General features: G+C 36.8%; 1 protein-coding gene across 3 annotated transcripts; it reads right to left on the reverse strand.

Moving 5' to 3' along the window:
- Positions 1-9,708: 9,708 nt before the first annotated feature.
- On the reverse strand, positions 9,709-19,565 carry LOC129746429 (uncharacterized). Of its 3 annotated transcripts, none has more exons than XM_055740079.1 (6): positions 19,249-19,565; positions 18,599-19,181; positions 17,719-18,501; positions 17,235-17,532; positions 10,325-10,489; positions 9,709-10,240 (listed from the first exon to the last, which is right to left on the reverse strand). In XM_055740079.1, exons 2-5 carry the CDS (start codon positions 19,151-19,153, stop codon positions 10,350-10,352), a joined length of 1,776 nt encoding a protein of 591 aa, XP_055596054.1. In that variant the 5' UTR covers positions 19,154-19,181; positions 19,249-19,565; the 3' UTR covers positions 9,709-10,240; positions 10,325-10,349. The 3 variants fall into 3 exon arrangements, with proteins under 3 accessions (XP_055596054.1, XP_055596055.1, XP_055596053.1); XM_055740080.1 differs by having other exon boundaries at positions 9,709-10,252; XM_055740078.1 differs by having other exon boundaries at positions 9,709-10,489.
- Between the last annotated feature and the right edge of the window lie 261 nt (positions 19,566-19,826).

Here is a 19,826-nt window from a genome sequence, read left to right on the forward strand (position 1 = left end):
TCATTGAATTTCTATCTCGTCGCCACCTGAAAAGGTACCGACAATTGTCACCTAAAATCGTCACCCGAATGCGACGATTCTCACCCATGGTGACTATGAGAATATGGTAAGAACTCACAAAGTTCATCCGAAGTGACGTTCCTCACCTAAACCGACTGCTGAAATAGAGTGACTTGGGTGACTCTACTATCGTCACGTCACGCTAGGCGCAGAATAAGGGCCATTGTTTTTTTCACTTAAACCGTATTTGTTTATGCCGAGTGTTGCACTAGTGTTGCACTGATGCACCACTTGGTACTGTCAAACTGTTTGTTTATTCGGACAGTGTTGCACTGGTTTTGACCTGGTGTTGCACTACCATCGGGCGGTGTTGCCCCGAAAATTTTGTCAGTGTTGCGAGAGAGCGTGTGAGTGAGTGAGGTAGCAATACACTGGCGGCGACTTGTGTTCGTTTTTATCGGGTACGGTGGAGCACTGAACGAGGGGAGAAAACAAATACGGTATAACTTTGATATACCCATGCAGAGCACGGCCGTTGGCTGATCCTAAAGCCTAGTCCACACTAGGCAACCAGAACTGCGATTTTTGTAATGAAACGAACTTTGTTGTCTGTTGTTTTTGTTGGAAACCTGAGATGGTCTCAATGTCTTCCGAATAAAATGGGAGACGCTAAGACCGTCGCGAGACGAACCGTCTCCCAGTGTGGACTAGGCTTAAACCATCATAACGAACACAAAAATCAGCGTAACGATCAGTTAGACGACAACTCAGAGAACTCGAGCAGTCGGCTATGTTTGTTTGCACTCAACAAAAAATAGAAAATTTACATGGTCAATATCGCGCAGAGGGCCTCAACAACGCGATGGTCTACCCTGCATGATGTTCAACATGGCGCTAGAATGTGTCATTCGACGAACGGTGGACAAAGGAGCATGGAAAATGCCAACAAAAGGCACGGATGCCATGATAAGGAGCTATACCGAAATGGCAGCAAACACCTGTTTTACAGGACAGTCATCCGGCATTTTCGCAACATGTCCTGCCCAGCGTATCCGTCCAGCCTTCGCCACCTTCTGGATACTGGGATCGCCGTAGAGTCGCGCGAGCTTGTGGTTTATCCTTCGCCTCCACACTCCGTGCTCCTGCACGCAGCCAAAGATGGTTCTTAACACTCGTCGCTCGACTACACCGAGTGTTCGCAGGTCCTCCTCGAGCAATATCCACGTCTCGTGCCCGTAGAGAAAAACCTTTCTAATAAGCGTCGTATACAGGTTAAACATTGTGCCAAGACTAAGTCTTCTCGACCGTAGTTTCTTGTGGAGTGGTGGTGTCACAACCAGTACTATGGACTACTGCTGGGGCCTCGCGAAGGTTTCATGCAAAGAAGCCATGCAATACCTCGCTGGGCACCCAGCAGTGAATTTATAGTTCTTCAATGCCCAAATACATGCCCCCATTAAACAACTAATAACTTTTTTGCCCAATAAGATACGAAGTTACGGTCTTCGACAAAGTTGATCAGCGGAAAATTTATCTTGACGAATTTATGAATTAGCACGAAAACAGGCTTGGTTCCACAGAAGGAACACAAGTGATGTTGATTTTTCAGTACAAAATATTCAATTTTCCCATACAAACATAAAAGTTCAAATTTACTCATTCAAACGTAACTTAAAAATTATTCAAAAAAATCATGGATGAGTTTTGAACCAAAAAGAAGCATTTTAGATTTTCAAAAATTACCCCAAATCGACTCAGTCTAATGTAGCAATGAACCGATTTTCATAACTCAAATTATGTTTTTTTTTGTCGTTTCAGTAATTTTATGGACCATTGGAAATACGGAATTTGAAAATTGGGAAATTTGTGTACTACTGTTGAGCAAAATTAAATTTAAGACTCTTCATAAATTTAACAGATGGATCAAATGTAGTTTGGAGCGACAGCATGTATGATTTAACATATAACTAACAAATCCAAGAGAGGTGGGCTTGTGATATAGCCAGTGATGGTAAATTTCGCCCGTCACACTTGACCCGACTAGTTTTGTTTCATCAAACGACTGGCACTGTTCTCAATTGACGGAGCCTCACTACTCGCATGACGGATAAAGCACGACAACAATCAACATTTCTCCATCATCGACTGGCGAAGCTCCTACACATGGTAAAAACTTCTCCTGAGAGTGACTGGCAAATCTCTTCACACTTCGATCGGCTGCTGACGGCAGGTACAACTAATTGAACGACTTGCTGGCAGAGAGCTACAATAGCAATAAAAAACCGAAAACGGGCTTGCTGACAGAAGCAACAATAATAATAAATTCTTTTCTTTTTCGTCTTCGGTCGTCTTCACTGACAAATCATTTCACACTTTAGTGTGTCAAATTTCACACATTTTGGAAATAAGTAGACCAACACATTAAATGTGTGAAGGTACCGCTGCACACTAATGGGAAATACCGCTTAAGGAAACGAAATGTGTGCGTTTCACACATTATGCAAAAAGCGTTTAAAACAGGAAAATGTGTGAATATCACAAAACAGTTCAATTTAGGTAAACGGGAGATGATAGTTAAACTTATTTTCATTCATTTGGATATTGAAACAACATGATTTGACATCCAATTTTTTGTTTTATTAATTCTTGCACATTTTCAGTAATTATTTAATTTAAGTGCTGCAGGGGGAGCCATTCCATGAGCTTTTTCTAACAGCCAGAACAAGCCGGCGATACCAGGCCGGATCTGAAAGAGAAATTCATGCATTAGTCGATTTAATTTCAAAATTGCAGGTGCTGTGCTGGTTTACTTGCCATTGTTCTATCATGACTTGAAGCGACTTGAGGGATGATTGCTGCTTGGCTAGCGCATGACTGTTTGTGATTTCACACACTTTTTCCTTAATCCGCGAATTCGTATAATGTGTAAATTTCAAACTTGCATGGTGTGTGAAAACCACACTCGAGTTTGACAGCTCCATATATTTGCAGTTAATGTGTGAAACTATTTTGCAAAATGTGTGAAATGATTTATCAGTGTTCGGCTTGCTGGCAGGAGCAACAATAATAATAAATGCGTTTCTTTTTCGTCAGCGGTCGTTTGAATGCGATTGCTTGACTACTCGCTAACTTTCAGCTACTCAGTTCAGAGTGGCGGTTACTCAGTTGTCGTCAAAACCCAACCCCCTGGCAACTTGACAGTTTAGTCGAGTTTGCTGTGCCGTCTTCAAAATGGTAGATGTCGCACTAGTCGCGTTTGTTTACATGCATCCTGGGTCGTCCCTAGCAGCGGCAACGTTCATTTTCCATTGAAACCACTTGATTTTGTTTCGGCATCCGTGGATGCAATTCAACTGACGAAATACCATTTTAAAAGGGCACATAATCAAAAGTGATGCAAAAAAGAAAAATAAATAACTTTATAATTAAATTTTATAATAGTTGTCAATGAAATAAGTAATTTTATTTCAATCTATTTGTGTTCCATTCTCGGTTCCAACTTAATAACATTTCTGTTTATAGCAAAGATTACAAAATGGCCATCTTTCATCCGAATCCGTCAAGGAATATTTTAAGGAATATCTTTCAATATTCCTTGCGAATCCGTTGTGTTTTTGTTACAAGGCGTCACCAGATAGAGTTATGAGTTTATTTCGTTAAACATAACGTGGTTTGAAATAGTTCCGCTATTTCCTTAAGTTTATTACGGTAAAATTTTATCCAGCTGAATGTTATGAAATATTAGTTTAACAAATATGTTGAGATAGTAAACACTGAGAATGAAAGCGGAAACGAGTTGAGGTGATGGCTTTGCATTTGCACAAGTGACGTACAGATAAAATTTCGGAAAGTTTAATTCAAAAAAAAAATAGTAAGTAGCATCAAATGTGAAGATTGCAGAAATGAACTTTTCAATAGTTTTATTGGCAGATTAGAAGTTAATGCCGATGTGTTAAAGGTCTGCAGAATAACCGAGTTGGAGGTAAAAATTGTAGAACAAAATCATCAAAGTATAAACTTAGTATACTATATTATGATATCATAATGAATCGAACTCTGACACAGGTTTCAAATGATGCACGGGATGTTTTTAGAGGATTAGCCGAAAACATTTTGGATCAAGATGCTTTAGTTAACCATCGAAACTTGTTGTTGAAATTATGTGTTGATTGTGTTTCGGATGGAGTCCTTCGCTAAGCAACTTAATGATTCTAAAGAATCTCTTCGAAAAAAACTAACAAAGGTAATATTGTTTAGAAATGAATAAAATGTTGTTTTTAAAATTTACCATGCAATTAAAACATTTACAAGATTTTTGAATTAAAATTTGTTTGTGTATTTCATAAATAAAAGCCATTTACCACGCTGACTTTTTTGACCATATTATCGTGTTTTTCTTTAAATATCAACTCATTTTCCGCTTAATAGGTGATTCTTAATCATTGTTTTTAAAAACTTTTTTTTTCAATAAAAAATATGTTTGAAACCTTAATTTGTCGAACATTTCATTATCCACCCTTTCGATATGTTTGTAGAGTGAAAATGAGATTTTGACAGAACCAGAGAACCAGAAAAACTGGCACACGCGATTAGTATGGGAAACGTCAAGTTGCCAGGGGGTTGTCAAAACCGCACCTGCTCAGTTCTGACTAAACGGCCTTTACTCAGAACTGACTAACAGACCTTTTCGCGGCAACTGAGTCATGGTTACTCAGAATGCGCGAATAATTCTGAAGCGGTTTTGGCCACTTTTTTCATGCTAGAATAACTAAAACCTGTATTATTATTCAGACAAATGATGGATTTGTTGATTGATGAATAACAAAAGTCAAAATATTGTTCATACACCTTTATTTAAAAAAAAATCAACAAACTTTTTGAAATTTTTTTTGGCCCGTCGGGTTTCGTCTCCCGTTCGGGACCCATTATGCCGTACTAGATGGCAAATCTATTTGGACCATCATCACTTCGTCGCAGAATTCTGTAATATATAAAACCGTATAAACATCTTGAAATTACCTTTCAAATCAATATATTCACCAAGTAAAATTTCAAGCTTTTGCTGCACAAAACCAACCAAGTTCAACCGCCTCGCACAAACTGATAAACATTTACTCAGTTGTCGCCTTCAAGCACTCGAGTTCTCTGAGTGCCGAATTTTCTGACGTCTGAGTAATTTTTCCGCTGATATTTGAGTTCATTAAGAACAGCCGTCGGCTGCTTCATACATGTGGCGACGTCTGAGTAAAAGGTAGCCGGGCTCTGAGTATTTCAAATTTAGCGAGTAGGTCATTCTTTTAGCTTCAAATGACTGGGGAATGAATGACTGGCAAACGAAGTGACTGGTCGTTAAGGAACAGTCAATTGAGTTTGACGGACCAAGAGGCTTCACAGCTTCACGCCTCATGACGATGACTTTTGCCAAGCCTGGATATAGCTTAGTTGGCAAGTGTGTTGTCTCCTGAACCAATGTCCGCGAGTTCGTGTCCCGTATAAGTTTTCCAATAACGATCCGCCAACTGTAACGTTGATAAAGTCCAAAAAACTTTATTTGAAGGGCAAGGCACTTTTCATTTACAGCCAATATTTCCAAAAACCTGTATTATTCTGTGTAAAATAACCTATAAAAATAAACATTACATGCAAAATTAGCCAAAAAATTCATTAATGACCAAAAAATAATACAAAGTTACACAAGCACACATTTATTCTATGCCCCATAACGTTGATAAGCTATTTGATGAAAATCAGCTAACACGTAGCTACTTATTCGATATTTCACACATAATAAGAAAAAAATAGATTTTATATGAGACAAGTTTAGAAATTCTGTACATATTCTCGACATCATCAATGATCATGATAATTTGACAAAGGAGGCAGATTGGGTGACCTGTAAACTATTTATTTTGGTCAAAAAATTGGATTTATTGCCTGTACTGCCGTTCTAAGCAAGAATGTCTCATGTGACTTTTGGGTCATTTTCACTTTTTTGCTGGAAACGGTCTCTTTTAGTGTTAAATTTCGAATAAAAACACAAACAAGTATACTTTGTTCTGAACTTATACGAAATTTTCATCAAGGTGGTTGTCTCTATGTTGACAGTTCTACGCAAGAATGTCACACTAGAGAAAATTCTATGAAAAATGCAAATTTTATTGAAAAATTGTCTTGAGATGAGTAAAAAACTGTTGAATTTAATGTTATTTACTGAAAAAAACACTAAAATAGAGGGCAGAGAAGGAGCGAGAAGCCTTGAGTGTTTTATTCAGAGAAATTTTCACTAAACACTTTTCGGTAGGCACTTCTTACAGGATCCATACTCAACTATACATTTTTATAAACAAAGAGGAACGTATTTCTCAAATTACGGTTTAGCATAAGTTTTTGGGAAAAAAATAAATTACGCAAGCTTTTAAAATGACAGAAAAGTTGTAGCCGTGTGACAATTTTTCGTAGAACTAGCATCGGCATGCGTTCTGATTCTACGCAAAAGTGTCACACGGAGCATTTTTGGCTCTATTTTGCTGTTTTTTTTGTAGGAAATGTTATTTTTTTGGCAGAAAACATTGTAAAATGATTAACTTGAACTGTTCACTACGAAAAAACTGTCGGTGAATTTTTAGTTTGAGAGAAAAACTGGAAATATAAACACAGAGAACAGACGTACAAGCTAGCCCACGAAACTTGTGTAAAAATCCCAACACCCTTTTTGAACTAATTTTTGTTTTTTGGCTACGATTACGCCTTTTCGAAAACTGGGCACTTAAAAGTTGATTTGTAACTCTTGAACGGCGCAATAGATGACACTGTTTGCAGTCAGTTTCTAACGTATTTTTTGGTGATAGCATTTGAAATTTTACACACTTTTTTGACGGTTTTTTGTTCGAGCTTGTACGTCTGTTTTCTGTGATATAAATGATATTTCAATCGCGTTTTTCTCGTTCGCACGTTTTTCCACATGACACAATCTTGCTTAGAACGGCAGTATACCAGTTCTTGTGGTATGAAAAAGCTGATAAAAACGAACACTTAATGAGAATTAATTCCTCGACACCAGTAATAAATAGTTTGTCTGATAATAGCACAAAATTACTCTAAAAAAGTTAGATGTATATGCTACGGCTTTACCACACCATTTGGTTAAAAATTGTATTCGAACTTATTGAACACCCTGTATGTGTCAGCTAAATGAAATCTGTCGCTAGAATTCATTCATTGTATTTAATCGAAATTGTCACCAAGAAGACTCGTCGGCAGGCAAGCAAATATCAAACGGCAACAACCACATCATATAGTGTGAATCGCCGAAGAATGAATGAAGAGTCCTTGTCCGAGTTTTTAATAAACAGTGTATTAAAAATTTCCTGCAATTATTCTAGATATAACTTTTGTTGTTGTTGTTTACAATATGTTTTACTTACGTTTACTAATTTTTCCACTTCTAAATTAACCCTTCTTCAATTCAGTTCAACGTACTAACTTCGGACGTTCCTGGAGTGTTTGTACAATAATATTGGGTAAGTATTTTTGTTTATATTAAAGTTTCAGGTAACCTCACTTTTCAACGGTGGATAGGTAAGTATGTTAACCTTTTACGAACCGGCGCAAAGATGCCGTTTGGGCCCTACGGGATGCTCAACTTGCAACTGTTCTACGCGTTGGATGTCTGTTGTAATTTTATATGTTAGAAATAGTTTGCATTCTACTATGACATTTAACGTGCTTAACAACTTACATACACAGCTCGAGAATTCTCAACGAGACGTTGTGGTGATATCACTACGGCGTTGAAGTGTTTCAGTTTCCTAATAATATTTTAAAATGAACTGTTTAACTAATTCTCTTTTTTTATTTTATCTTTTCAGATGCGGTTACCTGATAACTTCCACTTAGTTATAAGTTTAACAAATTTTAGACCTCACAATGTGCCACGCTTTTCAATAAATTCCTAGATGGCTTCTCCTAACTACTCTTCTTTTCTTTTTCTGAAATGTTCTCTCCAAACTATTTCCTCACTCAAGTAAAAGGTCTTTTTCAGTTGGCCTTTATATGTTGATTCGAAATTTCTCTTCCTACTCTACAAAATTTTGAAAATGATTTTGATGGAGGCGCGCCGTCATATATAGGGTAAAGGACTTATTTTGGACCAGTGGACCAATTTTAGACCACCTTGTATGTACCTCGTCTTATGAAACAACTAATAATGAAAAAAATTAGTGCATTACATTAAGTGTCAGGGCTTCAACAATATTTGTTAAAAAATTTCATCATTACAGACCCCGTTTGATTTTGGCAACATTCGATTTTGGCAACATCCGAGTAAAAACCGTTCGATTTTGGCAACATCCAAAATAGACGTTTTTTTTTGTCAATTTTTTATTTATTAGTTTCATTTCAAATTAATCAAAATTAATGTAAAACGTAATATTAGCATGAAATTTTTCAATTCGGCTTATTTATAATAGTTTTAAACTGTAAAAACGCGAATTTTTCCATGTTTTACTCCTAAATACTAATATAATTGAGCCAAATTGAAAAATTTCACGTTAATATAAGGTTTTACATCAATTTTGAGTAATTTGAAATAAAAATTTAAAATAAAAAGTGACAAAAAACCGTTCGATTGTGGCAACATTCGATTTTGGCAACATAGAATTTACGGGCGTGTTGCCAAAAACGAACGGGGTCTGTATTTGTTTTATAAGAGAGCTAGACAAGGTGGCCCAAAATTGGTCTTCTGGTCCAAAATAGGTCCGTTATCCTAATCGTTGTTCCTAAATTTTTTTAGTTGTTTAAATCCATAACAGAAAAAAATTGCAAAGATTGAGAGCTTACAATCATAAACGGCGTTCTGCATTGGCAAAAGGACTGGAATCTCAGGCCGGGATTTTCTTTATATTTCTCGGTATACTCCAGGCAGGTGTACCTAGATCTGCGTTGACTGTCGCTTCCCTATCGTCTCGTCGTCATTGAGCTTTCCACTTCAACAATTCTGTGTGGAAACGGTAGGTTTCCCGTGTGTGTAAATGTGTTTTTGTGGGATTTCGGGTTTGCTCTTCGTAAAACTGGATTTTACACTTCACCAATTACCGCTACATATCACTTGAGCGAACTACCGGAAACCGAAGTGCCGGTCCATGGTCGAAACCATTCACACTTACCTATTTCATTTTTGGTTTGGTTTCATCTTTCAACCGGTCATGGATGAATAGCTTTAGGAATTGAATCTGTCATCAATCGATTAAATTTGAAAATATAATAATTCCATTCAAAGTCTTAAGAGGTTCTCGTTCTGAAAAAAGGAAATTCTCTGGAGCCACTATTTAAGGAAACTTCGTTGCCGGATTCAGATTTTTTTATCCAAATTTCAGATTCAAATCTCAGATTCAGATTCAAACTTCAGATTCTGATTTCGAAATCAGTTTTTTTTTTTAACCAAAGTTTTTTATTTAATGAAGAATTTAATCACCGTTTAGTTATGTTTGTTAAATAATTTATCAGCCTTTTCCGTTAAAGGGAATGTCCTTTTTAGATTGAAAATTTCAAGATTATCAGATTCAGTTACTTTTAGATTTAAGATAATGATTACAAATTCATATTTCTGACTCAGATTGATTAAGATTACAGAATAAAATGTTCAAGTCGAAAATACAACAAGGATTGTCATCAATAAAATTACTTGACCAACCAAATTTTAGCGAATTCAAATTTTCTTAAAATAGTATTTAGGTTTTATGAAGGTATAAATATTTGGCTTCACGATAAATAATTTCTCCACTTCAAAATTACGTTTTTTTTCCACTCTAATCAGTTCAGATATTTCAATTTGTTCTAATCCGGTAAGCACTCATATTTAATCTAAACTTTAGAAACCTTAAAGCAGAGAACACCGTTACAACGATTGACAGGACTCAGCCGACCGTTACCGGATCTTATTCAATTTAAAAAAAAATAAGTTTAAGGAACACTAGAAAACTTAACCTATTTAAAAAATTTTAAATGATTGAATTTTAGATTTTAATGCACAAATTTTATCATAAGTTAAAATAAAAACGGTTTGGTGAAACCCTAGTGTAATGATTATCTTTGTTGAAACGTATACTAAACTTAAAAACGTTTCAACATCGTTTAAACAGTTTCATTTAACCGCAAACTCAAATGCGAATACGCCGAATTAAAAGTTTACAACACCAGATTGCAATCGATGATCTACTCCTAAAAGCATTCACGAATCAACCTAAAAATTTCACTGAGATGTTTTCAAATCGCAACAAATACTTCGTAATGTTGTAAAAGCAAAAAAAAATTATTGAATTCTTACCTTAAGGTTTTAATCACAATTCACTCTACCGTTGGAAATTGTAGAAGGGAGGAGCTGACGCTTCGGGTGGATCTTCGGAGGGTAGGAAGGCCCTTTGAGAATTGTTGTGGGTACTGCGAGAAATCGATCCGTCATCGATGATCTCTTGCCCGTTACGTTTTTGAGCTGAGGATAGTAAAATTGAAATGACGTGTAAGGCGGCATCCATAAATTACGTAACGCAAAAAATGCACTTTTTTGACACCCTCCCCCCCGTATGTCACAGATCGTAACGCTTCGACGTACCCCCCTATGAAAATTACGTAACGCTAAAAATAACCCCCCCCATCTTCTCAGGTTTTCGTATACTAAATTCTGCAGGTAAGAAAAAGATTTAATGTTCTGTTTTAATGTTCTTCAAAATGGAATAAATATACGCTTCTTAGTGCTCATTGATGAAAACTCTCTGATAAAATATATTGATTGTCTTATTGCGAGTTGCTCTGTGCTTGTGAATTGATTATTTACCTTGTTTACTTTATTTTGTTCATGCTCCTGCACTGCAAACTTGTTATGCAAAATATACTCCACGTAGTTATATTCGTAGGAATAATGAAAATTGCATTTTTTAAACCAATTGAGAAAAATAGTACAATTTTTCGTCTTATGGTTGCATTGATTTCTTGGGGGTAAATTTACCAACATGCGGTTCTCCAATGAATATTTCACGTATATTCAATACACATATTAAGGAGTATATCTCAGAGTTTTTAAAGAGGAAAGGTTTCAAACTTGTTTCAATTATGTTGAAGCTTACAAATTTTAAGCTGATTTTGGTTTGCATATCATTCTGCAAAAATTGCATGACTTAAAAATAGTTGTGATCAAACTGACACTTTTAAGGAAAAAATCTTTACTTAACGATGAGCATACCTCCCCCCCTCCCCTATGTCACAATTTGTAACGGTAGAGCTTACCCACTCCCCCCCCTAGGAGCGTTACGTAATTTATGGATACCCCCTAATGTGCTAAATGTATAACTAGTAAGAATGAGTCTAAATGTATGCAAGAAACTTTGATTTCTGTATTGATACTACTGGGTATCGATTTTAGTAGAGGGCGAATGCGCCAACATAGCTGTTTCGAGAAGATCGCGTTGAAAGTAATTAGGTTCAAAATGTAGGTCTTCAACGGTACTTTTTCACCCAGACAACTCGATTTGTTAACATTTGGCCGTACGTCCTTTTGAAAAAATCGATACCGCTGCTGCTCTCATACATTCGAAGACTTGTTTCCCAGAAGCTAAATTTGAACATTTTAGAATGAAACATAAGGAATGACAAAATCGAACAAATTGACAAAAGTGTCGATATTCGCCAAAATTGCCGAAATTCACAAAATTGACATTGACAAAACCGACCAAACTGAAAAATTGACAAAACATTGTCAAAATTGATGAAACAGAAAAAACTGTCCACATTGGCCTTGACAAGACTGACAAAACTTGACTTGACAAAATTGACAGAATTGACAAAATTGACAACATTGACAAAAATGACAAAATTGAAAAAAATTACCATTTTGACCACATTGACAAAAATTGACAACATTAACAACAATGATGACAAAATGACCAAATTGACAACATTGGAAAAATTGACAAAAATTACAAAATTTGAAAAATTGACAAAATTTACCATTTTGGCCACATTGACAAAATTGACAAAATAGGCTAAATTGACCAAATTAACAAAATTCACAAAATTGACAAAAATGACAAAATTAACAAAACATATTGTGAAAATTGACGAAACAGAAAAAACCGTCCAAATTGACAAAATTGATAAATTTGGAAAAATTTACAAAATTGACAACATTGATGAAATCGACAAAATTAACAAAATTTACAAAATTGACGGAATTTACCAAATTGACAACGTTGACAAATTGACAAAGATGAATAATATTTACAAAACATATTGACAAAATTCATGTTCAGACTGGCAAAATTGTTAAAATTGACAAAAATTACAAATATGACAAAAACAAAAATGACATGAAAGACAGAACTTACACAAATGACAAAATATATTGACAAAATTGACATAACATATTGACAAAATTGAAGAAACAATTGATAAATTGGATGAAACTGACCAAAATAGTCCAAATCGACCATTTTGGCCAAATAAACAAAATTAACAAAATTGGAAAAAATGACAAACTTGACTAAATTAACTACCTTTATGTCAAAATTGAAAAATAACTAAATTGACAATGTTGAGTCAGTTAACAAAATTGGTATAATTTTCAAAATTAACAAAATTGACAAAATGGCGAAAATTGACATAATTTACGAAATTGATGAAATTGACAAAATTGACAAAAATGGCAAAATGATAAAATTTAAAATATTGACATTTCAAAGTTGTCAAAATGTTTAATATCTATAGTTGATTCGATCGATTACTGTAACCTACGTTGAAGCATCGTATTTTACTCTAGCAGTTTTATTTATTTTTTTTCTTAACTTAGCGTTTATTAAGGCATTTAACTTGTGATAAAAGTATTACATTGCTGATGGTCACTTTTAATTGTATAATTTGGAGAGAGGTAAAGGAAGGAAATAGGATGTGGAAGGGTGGAAGCAGGAAGGGTTATTTGCGTATCTCTGGCGGTCGTACGTGCTGCATACTACGCGTTACAACTGACCGAGAGGAGCAATTTGGTTGTACCTTATCTTCACAGACAACTTCCTTTGACGAAGTTGCTGAAATAGGGGTTGGAAGCGGGGTCCTTTTTCGAGGCGGTGAATCTAAATCCAAACTGATGACATCAGTCTGGACAAATTAGGGCTTGTGATATAGCTGTTGTCTCCTGAGCCGATGTCCGCGAGTTCGAGCCCAAGAGTCGAATCACAGTTGTACCGGGTAGTTTTTCAACAACGATCCGCCAACTGTAACGTTGATAAAGTCGCGAATGCCATAAAGATGGTAAAACGACTATAATCGAAACAAAAAAAAGTCTGGAGAAGTTGTGGTGAGGCGACAAGCATCGCTTTGCGTTCTAGGTTCCAACAAGAAAGCAATGCAATGCTGGCGCGCCATGGTGCTTTCAAAATCCACTACAAATCATCACTTCTCTACATTGGATAATGCTTGGAATCGTCTCCTTTCTTTCGAGAGCCAAGAATTTATGATAATTTTCTCGTCGATTAAGATATTATTTAGTTTATTATCACAAATTCGGACGAATCTTCGAACTATTGTGCTTAAAACCCGAAATCACTGCTTCAAACCGAGAAAAAACAAGATTCCTATTGGATTTCCTACTTGTCGTGCTTCAAAACACCCTGCACGGTAATTTCCAATTATTCAGAGTCTGATTTGTTTTGATTCAGGAGTCGCACAATGTATGAAGATGAAAACAACTGAGTTGAAATCCATCAAAATTCTGAGTTGTTTTCATCTATTGATTCCAAAGCCTGGAACTTAGCCAAGACGCAAACGTTTTCGAACAAAATAGATGAAAACAACTCAGAGAGCTCCAAAAACCAGTGTTGATTGTTTGGATGCGATGATCGGGACAGTTGACGAAATAATCAAGGTGAGTACAACTTTTAATTACATTTACTATTGAGTTAGAAATTAAGTGGTGCCGAAAGAATAAATAAAAAAAATTAACAAATTTATCTTTTCTTCCAGCAATCTCTATGGAAGCCATCATTCGCAACTGTAAGTATAATTTTCTCATAATTTTGAAGTGAATTTTCACCTATATTGTGTTTTCTTTTTTCTTGTCTTTTCAGATCAAGTCAAATTAGACAGAGTGTGCTGGCGGGCTGGAGTGTGCGGCACGAAGTTCCACCGGCTGGATGCGGTAAAATGGCCCGGTGGCACTAATTTTTTCGTGGTAAAAATAAACCAACCGGATAAAAATGCACGCATCCATCTTCTAAACACACCGCATGTAGACTTTTTGTAGTCCGTATTTGACGTGACTCAACTAGAAAATTTATTCTTTTGTTAACTTACAATGTTGTTAATAAATATGAGACCAGATTACTTACAAATAAGTCTTCTTCTTCGATCAAAACGAGTTTGCCGAAGATCCTACACTCAGAAAAATACTATTAAGTTTGCCATAAGATTCTCTTATAAACTGGCGCCATAAGAAAAATCATTGAAATTTATAAGATTGTCTTATGACGCGAATGAATTCTTCAAATGAACGCCTACTTCGTTGAGAGGTTTTTGCTTTTCTTAAGAGGGTCTTATGGAAACAGAAAATGCCATGTTTGATGAGAATAACTCAAGATAATTGATATTAAAAACAATTTATTTATTTTCTAGCTTGTTTCTATCCAGTTTGTTACATCATTAGCACTAACAGCAGCACACAAACACCCGGTTCCAACACATTTATTCTGCCGCATCGGATCCTTTGAGTTTTTACTTTTTTCCGGTCAATATGCTGAAACGTAAACAAAAAATTATGTGTTTGAGTTTACAAATAATATCAACGTTTACAAAAAATAAACTTACCATTTAGAATGAGATAATCACTTATCTTTTAGGAAAACTATAATGGTTTCACGCCTCGTGTGACGATGAAAAATAATGACTGATGGAATGAATGCGTTCATTATTTTTTCACAATGCCGCTTCTTCTATTTTTCATAAGAACTTACTTTGAAAATTGGAAGAATTTCATAAGACTCTTATGAAAATCAATTTTACACTCTAAAAAGCGGTTCATAAAATGTATCTTATGAGAATCATAATAAGAATTTGCCTGAGTGTACAATCAGTTCCGGATTCGGATTCCTGTTAAGTTACGATAAAGTTACTTTCTGGTGTTTTTATAACAAAGAAGGTTACTTACGATCTGATGGAGAATATAAAGCAAGATATTTCGCAAATACAATATTTATCCGGGAACGACAATTCACGGCAGTGAATTCGACCTAAACGGAACACATTTCTTCAATCAGCAAATCGTATTTGATATTTGGAGAATACTATCATAACTTACGTTTAATCAACCTACTGATCGGAATCTTGCTAGAATAGCATCAAACTCAGCTAAGAAAATGCTGCACTTCGGCACGAGAGAATACAATTTCAAGCAGAACTATAATTTTCACCAACCAATCTATCAAACACGTTTTTCAATTTTTTCCGACTTTCCTACTTTTTCTTTTCTCCTTTCTCTTCTCACCTGTCTAACTATCAAACTGTCAAACTAATCTGTCACAAAATGGGTTTGATGTTCCCCCTAATTTCACCCTCTCAGGGCCGTAGCAACACCGCACAATCATCTTTTTCTTTTTGAAATAAGAAATTCCCCTCAATACGGCTTTAAAATTTCTTGAATTTTTGATTTTTTTTCATTCAGTCGATCCATGAACAAGCCTAGACCACCCTGAACAAAAACAACTCAGAATTCGCGAAAACCCTTACAATTCAGTTTTGAGTTGTGCCGCTCTAATCAAAATTTGAGTTTTCCTAGTTTTGGCGCATTTTGAATTGTTTTCCTTCAAATCTGAGTCAAGGAGAATTAGAGTGTGGCATCAGCTTTGTCGCGCTTTCCAATGCGTTCAGCATGACAGGTCTGCGCTTTTTCCATGGAGATTAAATGAGAGCAGGTATGTCGCGTGAACGTGTTGCGCTGCTTGTTGCCTCAGCTTGACATCAGCCTCATTCTTCGGGTTTCGTTGATCGGGATATTCTTATCGGTGCTGAGTTTCAGGGCTGATTATTCTGCAGTCCAAATGGGGCATTTTCGATCCAGAGGGGAATGACCTGTTGTTTTGCAGTTTCCACAAAAGGTTATTTCTTGGCAGTTAGCGCTATCGTGACTTTGTGAGCAATTTTTGCATGCCAACTGATTTTTGCAACGGCTTTTAGGGTGACCGTACTTCAAACATTGTCGGCATAACAGAGGCTGCTAGTAATAAATTCGCGTTCGAACACGAAGGAGTCCAAAATTAATGAATTCCGGAATTATTGTGCTACTGATAATGAGAATTAAAGTTGATGTACCTACTATTCCTGCTGTGTTTTTTTTTTTGTTATGCGGCGGACATCGATGATTTTTTAGGGCTTCGACTCTTCTAGCAGTAGTTCTTCGTCCATGTCATCCATTTCTCGACAAGTAGTAACCACCAATTTCCGTTGGTTCAAACTTGGATGGCGACCTATTACAATAGGTGTACCGTCCAATAGAGTTGTTAGTGTTGTCAGCTGCCTTGCTTGATTCTTGTTTCTTATCTTCAGCACGTACCATTTCCGGGATTTCTCGTAAAAGGCTCCTTCAATTTTACCCGCAAAGTTCTCGATCGAACGGCCAATCAAGAACTAGTTTTTCGGTAGTTCTTTTCCTTTGGCACCTTGAAGTGTTAAATAATACAACCGTTCGTGTAAGCTTTGGGCATCCATCCATTCCGGAATAGTTCGGTTTGGATGGTCACCCGGTGATGGGCTCATCACCGCGCGCTATCCTTTTCGTTGTCCACAGAAAAAATCACTGCCTTTTGATCGATGAGCGAGAGTAAAATACAACCGACACCGAAGAAGGCTTAAAGAGAACTGCAGTTTTAATGTTACTCAATTATTTTTTCAATATATTCGCTTCCTTCACATGAGAGGTTGAATTATTCGAAACACATGGTTAGGCATCTTTTTTAAATTCCATTAAGTTTTAGACTTCTTCTATTTTATAGATGTATGATCATAGTGTCATAAAACCGAAATCATACAAGATACCCCGGAATTCAGTCATTCAAAAATTTCAAATAAGTTTCAGATTATGTTATTCATATGAAAATTATAATGTGTGTGTTTATTGTTTTATGCCATGTGTATCCAAATATAATTTACAGGCTGTAAATTATATTTGGATACACACGCTTCTCATCGCCTATTCTTACCAAATTTCCGGAGCACAACGACTGCCTGGAACAGGAGAGCCAATCCGATAAAGATCCCGAACACAATTCCAATGATGGCCCACGGTGAGATGCCACCCATTTCGTAGTAGATCCCACTTGGATGGGTTCGATCCTCCAGGGCCAAACTCGTGTCCTTACCGGCCAGGATCACCTTGTTGTCGTCACTGGTCGATATCAGCAGCGGCTGATCCCGGGTTACCACCACCGGTAGCTTGAACCCGAGAAAGCTGGCATCGACCGAGCCCCGCAACTGCGGCACGAACTGAATAACAATGTCCTGTTAAGGGGAAAAAAATCAATTAGGCTGAACATCAAAAATCTTGAAGTTTTGTCATGCCATGACAATTTGCCGAAATTTTGTCATATCGTACCATTTTGTCACGTCATCGTTTGTATATTATTATGTCATATCATGTCACGTTCTGAAATTTAATAAACGGTCTCCATGCTGGCTATAACTAACCTGTGACCTGAGATGGCATATCCGCTCCAGTTTCAACATTCCAACGCCACTCAATTCCAAATATTGACGGGAGCCCAGTCCGTAATTAACTTCCACCATGGTTCTATTCGGTACAGCATAGATCCACCTGTTTGGATCGGCTAGCTGCAGCCATATTTGATGACGCAGCTTCAAGCGACTGACACGACAATCCGAATCTCCCTGGGTTCTGTTGAAAAACGTCACCACCATACAATCCTCGGCCGATGACAGGTTCTTCACCAAATGGTTGGTATCACACAGAGCGAGATCGTGCAGATGATTGCAAGCTTTGTAATCTTCATAGGTCATTACCACACCGAGATGTTGCTCTTCGTTATACACCAGAACGTCATTCTCCAATGGATACAGTTTGAGGATTCCATCTTCAATGGTCGGAATAGAAGTCCCCTTGAGTGTGATATAATTAACTTTGTTAACCAAGGGAAGCAGAATTTTAACCTTCATTTTGCAATCTTCAATGTAGGCCGCTACTTTTGACAACGGATACATCTTGATCACATCCCTGAGGGTGAGCGATACAGGAAAGGTGAAATAATGCGGCAGTTTCTGATCGAGTTCGATCAACTCTTTCAACAGCCGGCTGGGGCTTATGATATCGTCACTCAATGATACGGAACTCGACGATTGCAGCAGTTTCATAAACAGCCCCTTCTTTCGGATGATTTTGTTCAGCAGAATATCCATCATCAACAGCTGACCCTCACGGGTATAGTCAATGGTGCTCGGTTTCTTTGGGTCAATCTGGCGGAAATAATTGAGTGATATCAGTGATGTAACTAAAGCTTATCATTAAAACCTTATGATTAGGATTAATATGCGTTGAAGAATTCAAACGAACCTTAAAAAGGTTTCCGCTTAGCACAGCCAGCGCTTCGTTTGTACTGTTGAAAAAATGTTGCACCGTCGATGATTGGGTCGCCATTTGATGATCTACACGTTCGAAATTCTCCTTAATTTCATCGCGATCTCCGCTATCCATTAGACCGAACCAAGATTTCCAAATGCCCCTCTTGGTGCGTCCCTTGCTCTCCTGCGGTTGCTGGCACAGTTCTTGGAGCAGACTTTTGAAATCGTTCAACTCATTAGTCAAATCGATTATGTTCCCCAAACTTTGGCAGCTGTCCGGGAACTTCTTCTGCAATTCCTTGCAAGCTTGCAAAAGTTTGCCCACACTTTTGTCGGCTAGTTCTAGCTCTGCCACAAACTCCGATAGCTCATAGTTCGTCTGCAGGGTCCAGGTGCTCTCCTTAATCTTGACCGGTTTCAAGTTTTCAAAGTAAATGCCATCGCTATAGATTGGTAGATTGCTGACCGGAAGATCAGCGCCCTCGCTTCCGTAAAATGCTCCCCGATTAGAGAACAGGATCAGTAAAGTTGTCATGAACCGATACATTTTTATATTATGTAACAGTACTGATTTTCTAAAATATTAAAAGTACATAATAAATACCATGATATAATCAACAAAGCTGTGATGAAAATGTTTACCTTTTTTAACCCCTTTCCCCGGAGCAACTTTGAAGTTCAACTTGTGCTCAGGTCGGTCCACATCCAGACACGATTGGAAAAGCGGATTCGATCCCTAATTGACCTTTTATACGTTGCAAAAGGTTACAATCTTTAATTGCATTAATCACAACTTAACTCGTATAAAATGGAACCGAAAAAGGATTCTTCTTCTTCTTTCTACTGCTGGACCGCCTGCTGTTTGGGCCGCAGTCCAAGGGGGGGAAGGGCCAGTGGCAAAGACTATATGCCCTGAAAAAGGATTAAAATGTGATCGAAAGATGAATCACATCCTCGTACAAAAAAAAAACAAAATAAACAACAGACTTAAGTCTGTTCAATGAAACTTCGTTCAATGGTTGGTAAAAATCACACTCATTTTTTTAACCATTTATGGATAAAAAGTAACCATTTTATGGTTTTTACTGTCGAACTGCCAGGATGGATACTTTTGAACAATTTTTGCCAGTGCCATTTCAACCAATATTGAAGTTCTCATAATTGACACGAAATGATCAAGTATATTTTCTCCGCCATTTTGGTTTTTGGTGATTAACGGC

The sequence above is a fragment of the Uranotaenia lowii genome, chromosome 2 (assembly GCF_029784155.1).
Source record: "Uranotaenia lowii strain MFRU-FL chromosome 2, ASM2978415v1, whole genome shotgun sequence".
Taxonomy (NCBI): domain Eukaryota; kingdom Metazoa; phylum Arthropoda; class Insecta; order Diptera; family Culicidae; genus Uranotaenia; species Uranotaenia lowii.

Coding starts and splice junctions, on each gene's coding strand:
- LOC129746429 (XM_055740079.1), bottom strand. CDS start 19,153: ATGTATCGGTTCATGACAACTTTACTGATCCTGTTCTCTAATCGGGGA. Junction 18,502..18,598: donor TAAGCGGAAACCTTTTTAAG/GTTCGTTTGAAT, acceptor TATTTCCGCCAG/ATTGACCCAAAGAAACCGAG. Junction 17,533..17,718: donor TATGCCATCTCAGGTCACAG/GTTAGTTATAGC, acceptor TCCCCTTAACAG/GACATTGTTATTCAGTTCGT.